Consider the following 13,965-nt stretch of genomic DNA (forward strand, 5'->3'; position numbering starts at 1 on the left):
TGAAGCCTTTTGCAAACTTTTGACAGAGGGAAAGAGAAGGGAAACACATTCAAAGCAGAAGGAACAGCCAATGCAAAGCCTCTGCAGCAGGAGTGTGCCACTGTTGAGGGAATCACAGGAGGCCGCTGTGTGAGCGGTGTAGTGAGGAGGGGGTAGGAGACGAGGTCACGGAGGTGATGAACCCAAGGGTGGGCAGGCCACATGGAGCCAGGGGTCATTGTGAGGACTATGACTTTAGTTGGAGGGAGGTGGGAACCATTGTGGGGATTTGAGCAGGACAGGGACATGATCTGACTTAGGGTTGAACAAGGATTCCTCTGGCTGCTGGATGGAGACTAGGCTGGGAGGGCAGGGTGTAGATGAGGAGGAGAGCAGGAAGAGTGAGGAGGTGATTGCAGTGGCCCGGACCAGGGTCAGCAAACTTCTGTAAAGGGCCAGATAGTAAATATTTTTGGCTTTCACATCATACCGGACCTGTCTCAGCCACTCACTTCTCCTGCAGTAGCACAAAAGCAGCTGCAGACACTATGTGAATGCATAAACATAGACATGTTCCAATAAAACTTTATTTACGGCCGGGCGCGGTGGCTCACGCCTATAATCCCAGCACTTTGGGAGGCCGAGGCAGGTGGATCACAAGGTCAAGAGATCGAGACCATCCTGGTCAACATGGTGAAACCCCGTCTTCACTAAAAATACAAAAATTAGCTGGGCATGGTGCCGTGTACCTGTAGTCCCAGCTACTCGGGAGGCTGAGGCAGGAGAATTGCTTGAACCCAGGAGGCAGAGGTTGCAGTGAGCCAAGATCGCGCCATTGCACTCCAGCCTGGGTAACAAAAGCAAAACTCAAAAAAAAAAAAAAAAAAAAACTTTATTTACATAGACAGGTGACAGGCCAGATTTGGCCCCCGGGTTATAGCTTACTAACCTCTGATCTAGGTGGGCAATGATGGTGGTTTGGACCACAGAGGTTGGTGGCAGGGGTGCACGAGCAGTGAAGAAGATGAGAATGGTCAGATTGTGTATATGTTGAAGGGAGAGCCAACAGAATTTGCTTATGGATGGGTGGCGGGATGTGAGAGAAGGATGACTCCAAGACACATGCAGTGCCCAGGCCAGCGTTGGGCTCACAGGTGATCAGTGTGTACGCATCTTGAATCCACAGTTTGGTATTTCATGCCTATTTGCCTCATCTTTTCCAGTGACATGATAGGCGCCTTGAGGGCAAGAGCCAGATTTTATCCTTGAAGCCTCCCCTCTCATTTTTTTTTTCAAGCTTAATTCATTTTATTTTTCTTATATAAAAACCCTATGTTGTAGCCACAGCTGGAGCCTGGGTCCTCTGCACGGAGACTCTGGTGTGGGTCTTGATAAGGTGGTCAGTGAATTCCCGATAGGGAGACTTGGTGAACACAGTCCCCTTCCAGAGATCAGGGGTCAGGTAGCTGTAGGTCTTAGAGATGGCATCAAAGGTGGCCTTGGTGAAGTTGCCCAGGGTGGCAGTGCATACCAGCCATCAGCAGCAGCTTCTTGGTGGGGCAGGGGGAAGGAGAGATACTGCCAGTGCCCCTGGGCACACGGATGAGGCCCATCAGCACAGAGCCACAGCAGCCTGTCACCTTTCAAGGGAAGGTGGGGGCTTGCCAATCTTGTTCACCCAGTAGCCTCTGTGCATGGGGACAGTGGAGAGCTTGGCCAGGATGATGGCGCCGTGTCTGGCAGTGGCCGCCTCCTTGGAGCACTTGACACCCAGACCAACGTGGCCATTGTGGTCACCAATGCGACAAATGCCTTGAACCTGGTGCACTGGCCAGCGTGGGTCTGCTCCTGCACTGGCATGATCTTCAAAACCTCATCCTTGAAAGAAGCCCCCAGAAAAATTCAATGATCTCAGCCGGAAGAAGAGATAGATCTCCAGGGACTTAATCTTCACGACTTTGAGCAGGCGGTCCAGCTTAGTGACAGGCGTTCACTCCTTGTCCTTGGTCTTGCCTCTGCTAGCTCCCCGGTCTTGGCCCAGGCCCTGTCTGTGGCCATGACCCTGGCCCCGCATGCCACTGCTGAAGCCTCCTCGGAAGCCACCGCGGTACCCCATCCCAGGGCCCCCAGGGCCTCCAGCTCTGGATGTTTTCTCAGAGAAGAAGGAAGCCTCTTCTCTCTTGACCCATCATTGTCTGATGCGGTGCCAGGCCCATAGTGGGTGTTTTTATAGTCTTGGGATAGACAGATCTTCCTGAGCACAGGCTCTGAAGGCAGATGGATCTGGGTGCTGGCTCCTCTTCCCCTCACCTTGGGCATGTCCTAGTTTGCTTGGGCTGCCATTACAAAGTACCACAGACTGGGTGGCTTAAACAAGAGAAACTTACTGTCCCACAGTTCTTGAGACAAGAAGTCCAAGATCAAGGCTGGTTCCTTCTGAGGCTGCGAGGGAGAATCTGTTCCTTGCCTCCCTCCTAGCTCCTGGTGGCCTCAGACATCCTCTGACTCGTAGAGAACATGTCACCCGGTGTCTGTCCTCATCATCACATGGCATTCTTCCTCTGTGCATGTCTGTCTCTGTGTCCAAATATCCCCTTTATGAGGATACATACATGTGATGAAGGCCCACTCTAAGCCTCATCTTAACGTGATCATCTGCAAAGACTCTATTTCCAAATAAGGTCACATTCAACATCTCATAGGGGACACAGTTCTACCTGTAACAGGCGTGTTCCCACACTCCTCTGTGCCTCGTTTCCTCCTAGTTTTTCTTGCTGCATATATAGAGGGTCTGGGCATAGTCCCCTTTTTTCTCTGTTTTGGTTTTTTTTGAGACCAAGTCTTGCTCTTGTCACCCAGGCTGGAGTGCCATAGCACTCACTGCAACCTCTGCCTCTCAGGCTCAAACACTTCTCCTGCCTCAGCCTCCCAAGTAGGTTGGATTACAGGCACAGGCCATCACACCTGGCTCATTTTTGTATTTTTAGTAGAGACAGGGTTTCACATGTTGGCCAGGCTGGTCTTAAACTCCTGACATCGTGATCTGCCCGCCTCAGCCTCCCAAAGTGCTGGGATTACAGACATGAGCCACCACACCCGGCTGAAAGCTTTTAATAAATAAATACTAGTTTCTATCCAATATTAGATTTTCATCTCTATCTCAGTGAGATATTTGTAATTAATTATTTTTCAAAAGCAATGCATACACACGTTATCCTCTTTTTTTTGAGACACAGTCTCTGTCACCCAGGCTGGAGGGCAGTGGTACGATCACAACACACTCTCGCCTCCACCTCCCTGGGCTCAGGTGATCCTCCCACCTCAGCCTCCCAAGTAGCTGGGATTACAGGTGTGCACCACCATGCCTGGCTGATTTTTTTTTTTTTGGAGACAGAATCTTGCTTTTTCACCCAGGCTGGAGTTCAGTGCCACGATCTCTGCTCACTGCCTCTGCCTCCCAAGTTCAAGTGATTCTCCTGCCCCAGCCTCCCAAGTAACTGGGATTACAGGTGTGCACCACCATGCCTGGCTAACTTTTTGTATTTTTAGTAGAGACAGGGTTTCACTGTGTTGGCCAAGCTGGTCTCAAACTGCTGACCTCAAGTGATCTGCCCGCCTTGGCCTCCCAAAGTGCTGGGATTATAGGTGTGAGCCACTGCACTCAGACTGGATGTGTGATTCTTTAGCCTGAGTTTTTCACACTCTAGGATGTCTTGGAACCATTTCCATGTGCTAGCATAAAAATCCACCTCCTTCATCTGCACTGCTGGGTAGGATTCCACTGAATAGATATACCACATTTTATTTAGCTATGACCTCATCAAGGGAACTTTAGGTGTTTTCCAGTTTCTCACCAGAATGATGTACATCCTTATACAAGGCTCTTTGCAGGTGTCACTCTGGGTCAAAAAGGGAAAATCCCTGGAGACAGGGATTGCACAGGGGCCAGTCCTTAGCCCCACTGCACCTCACCTGTATCAAGGCCATGGGAACCCTTCTACCATCTCTGCCAAGAGATCCCATTCAGACGCCCCCCAAGATAGTCACACTTTGACCCGGAAGAGACCAGAAGCACCCTGCAGTTTGTGTGGACAAGTCTCCCCTCTAACTTAGAGTCCCCCACCCCCGTCCCTAGGAGAAGGACGGCAGCACTGAGGGTTGTGGGATTCTATTCCCTGGAGGCTCCCCCATCCTCATGGCCTCTGCATGGTCCAACCCTGCTCCGAGCCGGCTCAAGGGGTAACTGGATCCAGGTCAGCTGGTGGAGTATGAGGTAGCGTCTAGCTGAGCGTCATGGTATTTTATTAAGACCGAAATGTGATCGCTACTGTTGTCACACTTTAGCGCCCCCAACAATCCCCTTACAAATGAGAAAAACAAGCCTCCCCACATGCCTTTCCTCTGACATCAAGGAAAGCGTAGGGAACTCTGCCCAGGGGCCTGAGCCCGGGCAACCCAGGAGTGGCTCCAGAGCTTGAGGGAAGGCCTGGGGGTCTGAGGGGGTGTTTTTTCAATTTCGGGCAAGCAGTGAACTGGGGGATATCTGTTCATTTTGTTTCCTCTGCACCTGGGTCTGTAAAGTCAGCAGTTGCCTTTTAAATACCATTTCCTTAATATGTCAGGATCGCTTGTCCTGGGTCATTCCATGCATATAAGATGGCTGTGGGTCAGAAGTCTCAGCCTCACATGCCTGCAGGGGCCAAGGATCCAGTCAGTGTAAACTGAAGAAAGCCCAGGAGAGATGGTGGGAAACTGTAAATGGATGCCCTGGCTGAAGGAGGCAGCTAAAAATCTGGAGGGAGAGCAAGAACAAGAAGAGAAAGGGAAGAGGAGGCAGAGAGAGAAAGAGATAGCCCTCAAGATATCCCCCAAGTTTACATATCGCCCATTGCTTTAAAACAGTGTAAGCATGCGATGGGCTAAATAGCTCTGTCTCCAGGTCAGTTCGCAAGCTCTTCCCTAACCAAACTTACCAACAGGGCGGAGAAACTGCCAGCCTTCACCCTTCTACAGCAGCGCTGTCCAATCCAGATTTTTTCAATGATAAAATGTCTGCACCGTTCACTATAGTAACCACTGGCTACATGGAGCTCTTGAGCACTTGAAATAGGACTAAAGAACTGAATTTTTACTGTCATTTAACTTCACTGAATTTAAATATAACTATAAATAGCCTAATTGCTACCATATTAGCATGGCTATAGATTCTTTCAATGTAGAATCATCCTGCTTGACTACCGCAAAAAAGATCACTCCTTCTTGGGGAGAGGGGGATAAATTCTCCCTGAGACCGTCAAGCATTGATTAGAGTCCTGGGTAAATGGAAAGAAAGGAAATGGGAATGAGAAGCGAAAGCTTAGGTGTAAGCCAGATGGCTGCTGGCTCAAGAGTGGTCACTCAGTGTCCTTCCTGTCCCCTACTTCCCGAAAAGTTTCTCAAGCAGTGTCACCCTTTAGCATCCACTGTGTTCTTTGCCATCTGCTTTCTCCCATATGCCCAGAGCTGACCCTGAGGAAGCCACCTGGGGGGACTTTCCTGCTGCCGTTGGCCTCCAGGCCTTTAAGAGCACACCGCTGTCCAAATCCCAGGTGCTGTCCGTGGGTCACAGAGATGCAAGGTTTTATGCAGAGGCGAGAATGGCAGTCACACTTTGTTACCTGCCACGAAGTTGCTGTGCCTGGGCCCATGTGTGTGAAGGACTCTGGAAATAAACCTCACCTTCCAGCAAAACCCCTTCCAATCCAAAGCCCATTCAAGGGGCCGGAGAGGGGCCAGCAACCCCCTTGCCAACTCCGCCTCTCAGATTCCGGCCCAGCTCCCAACAAGGCAACCCAGGCTGCCCCAGATGCCACTGACCCCTCCCTTGCCTCCTTAAACATCATGGTAACAACAAGGCTACCTTATGTATCTTTCAAAAATTAATGAGGAGGTCTATAATCCCAGCAATTTGGGAGGCATGGCGGGAGGATCACTTGAGCCCAGAAATTTAAGACCAGCCTGGGCAATATAGTGAGACCTTATCTCTATTTTTTAAAAAAAGAAAAAAAAAAGAATGAGGGCAGGGGCTTCCCATCATCCCCCTGAAAAGCTTATGTCCTCAAAGCTAAATTCAAGCCTTGTGGCCAGGTGCGGTGGCTCACACCTGCAATCTTAGCACTTTGGGAGGCTGAAACTAGAGGATCTCTTGAGGCCAGGAGTTTGAGACCATCCTGGCCAACGTGGTAAAACCCCATCTGTACTAAAAATACAAAAATTAGCTAGACATGTCACACAGCTGTAGTCCCAGCTACTCAAGAGGCTGAGGCATGAGAATCACGTAAACCCTGGAGGTGGTAGCTGCAGTGAGCTGAGGTTGTGTCACTGCACTCCAGCCTGGGCGACACAGTGAGACTCTTTCCCAGAAAAAAAAAGGCAAGGTTTTTGCTTGTCTAATTGTCTAAAAAGAGATCCGCTCAAAATGTTGAAAATACCCTTTCTTTCAGCTTCTCTACTCCCATCAAGGGTCCAGAGATGTCATGACCATTTTTTTCTCAGTAGTCAAGTTCAGAATCCCATGTGCTTCTCCTCCTCCAATAGCCTTTATAAGGAGGCAGCTGCCTCCAGAAATCACCTTGCAACTAAAATGTGGGGAAATGTGTAAGATCTCAACACAGTGGTAAAAGCGAAGGTGTATGCAGCACCCGCTGTGCACCAGACACGGTTCTCGGCGCTCTAATGCAGCATCTCACTTCTCATTTCATTCCAAAAGTGGGTTCAGTTATCACATCCATCTGTCAGTCAAACCTCTGGGGTTCACGGCAGTTATGCCCCTCGCTCAAGGTCACACACTGGGAAGTGGTTGGATCCACGATCCAGGCCCAGGCAGTCAGATTCCAGAGCCTGCACCTGAACCAGTACCGCAGGGGCCGGCTCCCCTGCTCAGTTTTTGCCCCGTCAACATCTCATCATATCACTGTGTCCACATCATGAAATGCACTCATGATATGTCTGCCCCATCAGCATATTATGAGTGCACTTCTGATGCAGGTGGAGTCAGCAGGTGTACATCATGTAGGCTCCACATGGGACATTCCATCCCTCCTGACTCTTGGCTGCAAAGTGCCAGAAACCCAACTCCACTCACTTAATCTGAAAAGTTAGTGTATTTGTTTCCCAGGACTGCTGTAACAAATTTCCACCACTTACTGGCTTCAAAAAACACACATGTGGTCTCTTACAGTTCTGGAGGTCAGAAGTCCCGGTCAGTGTTAATGGGGTTCCTTCTGGAGGCTCTGAGAGGAGAAGAGGTTTTTTTTGGTTTTTTTGTTGTTTTTGTTTTTTTTTTTTTTAGAGAGTCTCACTCTGTCACCCAGGCTGTAGTGCAGTGGTGCAATCTCAGCTCACTGCAGCCTCCTGCCTCCCAGGTTCAAGTGATTCTCATGTCTCAGCCTCCCAAGTAGTTGACATTAGAGGCACCTGCCACCACGCCCAGCTAATTTTCATATTTTAGTAGAGACAGGGTTTCACCATGTTGGCCAGGCTGATCTCAAACTCCTGACCTCAAGCAATCCACCTGCGTCAGCCTCCCAAAGTGCTGAGATTACAGGCATGAACCACCAAGCCTGGCCTCCGCTCCATGGTCTTATCCCACAGAGAAAGGTGTTTCCCCAAAGAAATTGAGTGGGAAACAGTATGGCATTGGACTTTGTTGAATGGCAAGCCCTGGGGATGGTGCCTGGCACATAGTAAGTGCTCAGTAAATGATGATCACAGATCATGGGGCACAGCAGGTGCGACTCCAGGAGCTAATACTAGAGAAGCACAGGGTTCAGTAAGCAGATGAAGGCAGGAGAGCATCCCAAGCAGGGGAAACAGAGTGTTTCCCTGAGGCCAGAGTGACCATATATCTGGCCATACCTGGGAAGCTGGGGAGCTAGGGAAGTCCCGGGTTGCACCTATCCTCCTAGTGTAATAACAGCCCCTTAACTGCAACACTGCCTCTGTTTGGATGAGTAACTGTATTGTCACTTTCCTTGCAGTCAAACTGCTCATTTATAAGGAAACCAAACAGAAAAAGAGGATGAGATTGAACCCAAGGACCTCTAACCTTGAGTGGCCAAACCCAGACTAGAACCAGAGCCCGATGACTCCCAGTGCAGTGCTTATCCCAGCCCTCAGCTTAGGAAGCCCACCCTTACAGGCTACATCAGATTAACCAGGCATGTTCTCTCTGTCTCTCTTCTTGTCACATTTTCCATAGGATTGTGACCAGATCCACGTTGATGACGTCTCATCAGATGACAATGGCCAAGATTTAAGGTGGGAATCTGGGGAGTCAAAAATGCCCATTGATTGATTATCAAGTTCTCCTACTAGGAAGTGGGGAGGGAGAGGAGAGCTGCTTATAAGGACAAGGTGTGCCTGCCTCCAGCCAGAACTGGGATTTGTGCATCTCAAACTCAAAAACCACAACTGGCTGGGTGTGGTGGCTCACACCTGTAATCCCAGCACTTTGGGAGGCCTTGGCAGGAGGATCACTTGAGCTCAGGAGTTCGAAAACAGCCTGAGCAACATAGTGAGACTCCCATCTCTACTATAATAAATAAATGAGTAAAAATTTGTTTAAAATATCGCAACCTCACCCCTTAACCCTACAGCCTCTTCCTCATCACCTAAAATCACTAAACTCTGCTCACTTGGTGCAACTTTTTCCTGCTTACTATGAAGTAATGTATGCATAACAGAAAAAATTCAAACATTTAACCTGACCTCACCTCCCAAAATCGCCACCATGAAGAGTTTGGTATACATTCTTCAAAATGTTGAAAATACCCTTTCTTTCAGCTTCTCTCCTCCCATCAAGGGTCCAGAGATGTTATAACCAATTTTTTCTCAGTAGTCAAGCTCAGAGTGTGTCTCCTCCTCCAGCAGTCTTTGTTAGAAGGCAGCTCTGAATATTATATATTTTAAGGCAGAGTTTCACTCTTATCACCCAGTCTGGAGTGCAGTGGCTCAATCTTGGCTCACTGCAACCTTCGCCTCCCAGGCTCAAGTGATTCTCCTGCCTCAGCCTCCTGAGTAGCTGGGATTACAAGCATGTACCACCACACCTGGCTAATTTTTTGTATTTTTAGTAGAGACGGGGTTTCACCATGTTGGCCAGGCTGGTCTCAAACTCCTGACCTCAAGTGATCTGCCCACCTCAGCCTCCCAAAGTGCTGGGGTTACAGGCGTGAGCCAACACACCCAGCCAGCATGCATATATTTTTAAGATAACAACTGATACGGCCAATGCTCAAAAAACACTTCTCAAATGAATCAGTGGTATGTCTGGTTTCCAGGGGAAAATACTCCCAGGACATGGCTTCCAGAAATCAGGTAACCCATCGCTTAAAATGAGACAGCTTCCAGAGGAATGTGGGCTGGAATGTTCCAAGCCTACCCCTGGGAAGACTTCATAAAAACCGAACCATAGTTAATCTGTGCTCATTCAAAATTACCACAATTCAACAGCTTCAGGCTCATCAGATCTATTATTAGACTAAATAATGTTTCGGTTATGGGACCAGTCGTTGTAACTTTACTTAGTACTTGCTTCCAAAGTGTGTCTCCCAACTTACTGCAAAAACAAAAATCAGAGTTTCTGTTCCTGAGCCCTGTAAGTCTTTCCAAAGCCCAGCACAATCAGAAGTGGTCGGTGGGCAGGTGCCTGCTTCATTTAAATCATCCATTCGGAAAATCCCTTCTGCAATCAGGACTGGCAAGGAGCAAGGCTCCAGCCCTGCCAGGACTTCTCAATGGATGGAATAAATAAACCCCAGATCAAAGTTCATTGGTCCTTTCCATGAAGTCATCGTTGGGAAGCACTCTTCCTTTCAAGGCAATGAGCAGCGCCATTCTGTTTCTATAAAGTTTTCCCTGCAGCTAGCTGGCTTGGAATTTAGGGCAATATTCCTCTGAACCCTGCCTCACTCATGCTGAGCTGTTTGGTACCTCACTTTGAGAATCCTCAGACCAAGGGTGTTTTGGGGTTTTTTTTCCTTAGAGACCAAATTCTCCACTTATTCATTCAAAAATATATTGAGTGCCTGCTATATGCTAGGTCCCGAGCATGAAATGGCTCTGGGTTTTTTTCTCACTTAGTAGTAAGAACCATCCTTCAGAGAGGCCTCATTTTGTGCCATATTCTATTCCAGATGCATCACATGGAATAACTCATTGCATGTGCACAGTAACCCTAGGACAGAGATGCTTTGATCCTCATCCCCATTTTATGGCTGGGGAATGTGAGGCATAGAGAGATTCAGCAGTCTGCCCAAACTCACATGGCCGGTCAGCGGGGAAGGCAGAATTCAAATCCAAGCAGCCTGGCTCTAGGACACAAGCTCTTCACAGATCCCCTGTCCATCCTAGATTCTGGATCCTGCCCTTCCTCCCCAAGGGCCTCCGTCTCTTAACATCCAGACATCTCCCCATGGTAGCATCTGAGTTAATGGTCAGTGTTCACTTTTTTAAGAATAAATCTATGGCTGGGAGCAGTGGCTGACACCTGTAATCCTAACCTGTAATCAGCCTTGGGAAGCTGAGGTGGGCAGATCACCTGAGGTTAGGGGTTCATGACCAGCCTGGCCAACATGGTAAAACCCCATCTCTACTAAACATACAAAAAGTAGCTGGGCGTGGTGGTGTGCCCCTGTAATCCCAGCTACTCAGGAGGCTGAGGCACAAGAATTGCTTGAACCCGGGAGGCGGAGGTTGCAGTGAGCTGAGATCACACCACTACTCCAGCCTGGGTTACAGAGTAAGACTCTCCCAAAAAAGAAAAGAAAAGAATAAATCGGCTGGGCACTGTCGCTCACGCCAGTAATCCCAGCACTTTGGCAGATCACGCAGTCAAGAGATCAAGACCAACCAGGCTAACACAGTGAAACCCCATCTCTACCTTAAAATACAAAAAAATAGCCAGGCATGGTGGCATGCGCCTGTAGTCCCAGCTATTCAGGAGGCTGAGACAGGAGAATTGGTTGAACCCAGGAGGCGGAGGCTGCAGTGAGCCAACATCATGCCACTGCACTCCAGCCTGGGCAACAGAGCAAGACCCCATCTCAAAAAAAAAAAAAAAACTAAGAATAAATCTAGCAAGATGGAAACTTCCCCACTGGGCCAGAAGGACCGCATGGCAGTTAAAAGTGAGGTTCCAGAGCCAAGGCTGCAACAGGGTAGTCATAGCCCCTTCCTCATCGGGTTTAGAATGTGCTGGAAAAGCACCCCAGTTGGATATATTTCATCTATCTTTAGCCTGTGCTCACCCATCAAGGGAGAGCTGAGACAGAGAAGAAACGACACGCCTGTGTAATAAACCCACTGGCAGTTTTCGTGGGGAAGGGGAAGTGTCTGTGCAAACAAGATGTTTGAATAGTCATATCATATTCTCTAAGGGTCTTTTAAATTTGTTAGTAATTCAGTAAGGAACAGAGAAAAAAACTGTAATCACCCATATTCCTACCATCTCCAAGTAACCGCTTACCAGCCTGATGATTTCCTTGCTGCTGATTTTATCTACACTCACACGTACACGCCGATGGAAAGCAGCAAGGCCAGTGCATTGTTCTCCGCCACTCCGTCTTGTACACTCTTCAGCTTCCCACACATCTTACCCACAACCCACACATCCTCACCCACGTCACTAACCTAGGAGGAGAACCTGGAAGACATCCTGGGTGACTTAGGAAAAAGCAAAAAGGGCCAGGCGTGGTGGCTCACAGCTGTAATCGTGGCACTTTGGGAGGCCAAGGCAGGTGGATCACCTGAGGTCGGGAGTTCAAGACCAGCCTGTTCAACATGGCAAAACCCCATCTCTACTAAAAATAGAAAAATTAGCCAGGTGTGGTGGCAGGCGCCTATAATCCCAGCACTTTGGGAGGCTGAGGTGGGTGGATCACTTGAGGTCAGGAGTTCGAGACCATCCTGGTCAACATGGCAAAACACTGACTTTACTAAAAATATAAAAAATTAGCTGGTCATGGTGGCACATGCCTGTAATCCCACCTACTTGGGAGGCTGGGGCACAAGAATTGCTTAAACCCGGGAAGTGGAGGTTGCAGTGAACCGAGATTGTGCCACTGCACTCCAGCCTGGGCTACAGAGCAAGACTCTGTCTAAAAAAAAAAATAACTTCCGCCAGCCCTGTGGGTATTTCCCTGTGACTGTCAACACAGCCTGCTCTGCAGAGAACACCAGGGCCTACATGTGAGGCCTTTGGGATTAAGTCACCTGGGCCAGCGTCCTCCTGGGCTGCCTGGGGTGCAGGCACCCCCAAGGTGAAATGTGCTGTTGAGTCTGAGGCATCACCCAAGGTCGCTCTGCAGACCCTGTAGGGATGGGGGTGTGGGCACCACCAAAGCCTCTTCCCTGGAAAGAGTTTTACATCCAGGCCGCAAGGCTTGGTCTCCACTCAGAGTCAGGCCAGGCCCCAGCCACAGAATAGTAGGTGAGGGACAGCATGTCGCCTTTTGCTATGTGCTGACACTCAGCACACCCCCCACTCCACAGGGGAAGGACTCACAGCTTCCCCCTGTCCTTCCTCATCTCGGCTACAGCAGGGACATTACACTGAAGCTACTTAACATACAATTTCTAGTTACTTCATTCCTGCTGCTTCTCATCTCTTAAACAAATAAAAATTCTTTTTCTATTCTTTTTTTTTTCTTTGAGATGGAGTTTCCCTCTTGTTGCCCAGGCTGGAGTGCAGTAGCACAATCTCAGCTCACCACAACCTCCACCTCCCTGGTTCAAGCGATTCTCCTGCCTCAGCCTCCCGAATAGCTGGTATTACAGGCATGCGTCAACACGTCCTGCTAATTTTGTATTTTTAGTAGAGATGGAGTTTCTCCATGTTGGTCAAGCTGGTCTCAAACTTCCCACCTCAGGTGATCCACCCACCTCGGCATCCCAAAGTGCTGAGATTACAGGGGTGAGCCACCGTGCCTTTTTCTACTCTTAAACTCGTTCAAGAAAATGCATTTTTCTACTCTTAAACTCATTCGAGAAAATGCAGAAGCAGTTTAATAGTACAGAAAAAAAAAATCAGCCACACTCACACCCTGAGACAGCCACAGCACCAGACTGATGCATTTCCCACCATTGTTCTTTAAAGACATGTTCATGTGTGTCCCAGAAGCTTTTGGTGGCACTGCACATCCACGGCTTGTGGGACCCTGGTTTGTCCTGTGAGGCTCTATTATAACTGTTCTGATAAAATCCTGGGATTTTCCAGGCTTCTGTAGAAGAAGGGAAAATGGTGTTCTCTGGGAAGCAAGGGTTTCTTTTTTTCATTCTCAAGCTCCAGCTGCTGTAGGTGGTGAGACACCCACTGTCTCCCCTTTGGTTCCCAGCTGCCATTTTTGCAAGTCATTTCGTGTTGCTTCTGAGATGCCCCTGGCTACTGTGGATCTCTGTAGCCCAGCGTGCTTCTTTCGGGGTCCAGACTTATATCCATGAAGCACCAGCCAGTCAGGCAACTGACTCGGCCTAACTTAACAAATAAAAAGTCAAGGCCGGGCACAGTGGCTCACGCCTGTAATCCCAGCACTTTGGGAGGCCGTGGCAGGCAGATGACCTGAGGTCAGGAGTTCAAAATCAGCCTGGCCAACATGGTAAAACCCCGTCTCTACAAAAATACAAAAATTAGCTGGTGCCTGATGGGCCTGATGGCCAGCGCCTATAGTCCCAGCTACTCAGGAGGCTGAGGCAGGAGAATCGCTTGAACCCAGGAGGCGGAGATTGCAGTGAGCTGAGATAGCACCATTGCACTCCAGCCTGGGTGACAGAGTGAAACTCCATCTCAAAAATAAATAAAAAATAAAAACAAATAAAAAGTCAAAATAAGGGGGCAGGTGCAGTGGTGCCTATAATCCCAGCACTTTAGGAAGCCAAAGTGGGAGGATCCTTTGAGCCTGGGAGTTCAAGACCAGCCCAGGCAACACAGGGAGACCCATCTCTACAAAA

The 13,965-nt window shown here is 49.0% G+C and overlaps 1 protein-coding gene across 7 annotated transcripts in view; it reads left to right on the forward strand.

Moving 5' to 3' along the window:
• Positions 1 to 13,965, forward strand: part of EYA2 (EYA transcriptional coactivator and phosphatase 2) — a 287,124-nt gene that overhangs the window by 256,232 nt on the left and 16,927 nt on the right. For all 7 annotated transcript variants that reach the window (XM_002747615.7, XM_078371823.1, XM_078371822.1 and 4 more), the window contains one exon: positions 8,219 to 8,277. In XM_002747615.7, the coding sequence (XP_002747661.1) occupies positions 8,219 to 8,277 (59 nt within the window). The remainder of the gene's footprint in view (positions 1 to 8,218; positions 8,278 to 13,965) is intronic.

Source organism: Callithrix jacchus, chromosome 5 (genome assembly GCF_049354715.1).
Source record: "Callithrix jacchus isolate 240 chromosome 5, calJac240_pri, whole genome shotgun sequence".
Lineage (NCBI taxonomy): Eukaryota > Metazoa > Chordata > Mammalia > Primates > Cebidae > Callithrix > Callithrix jacchus.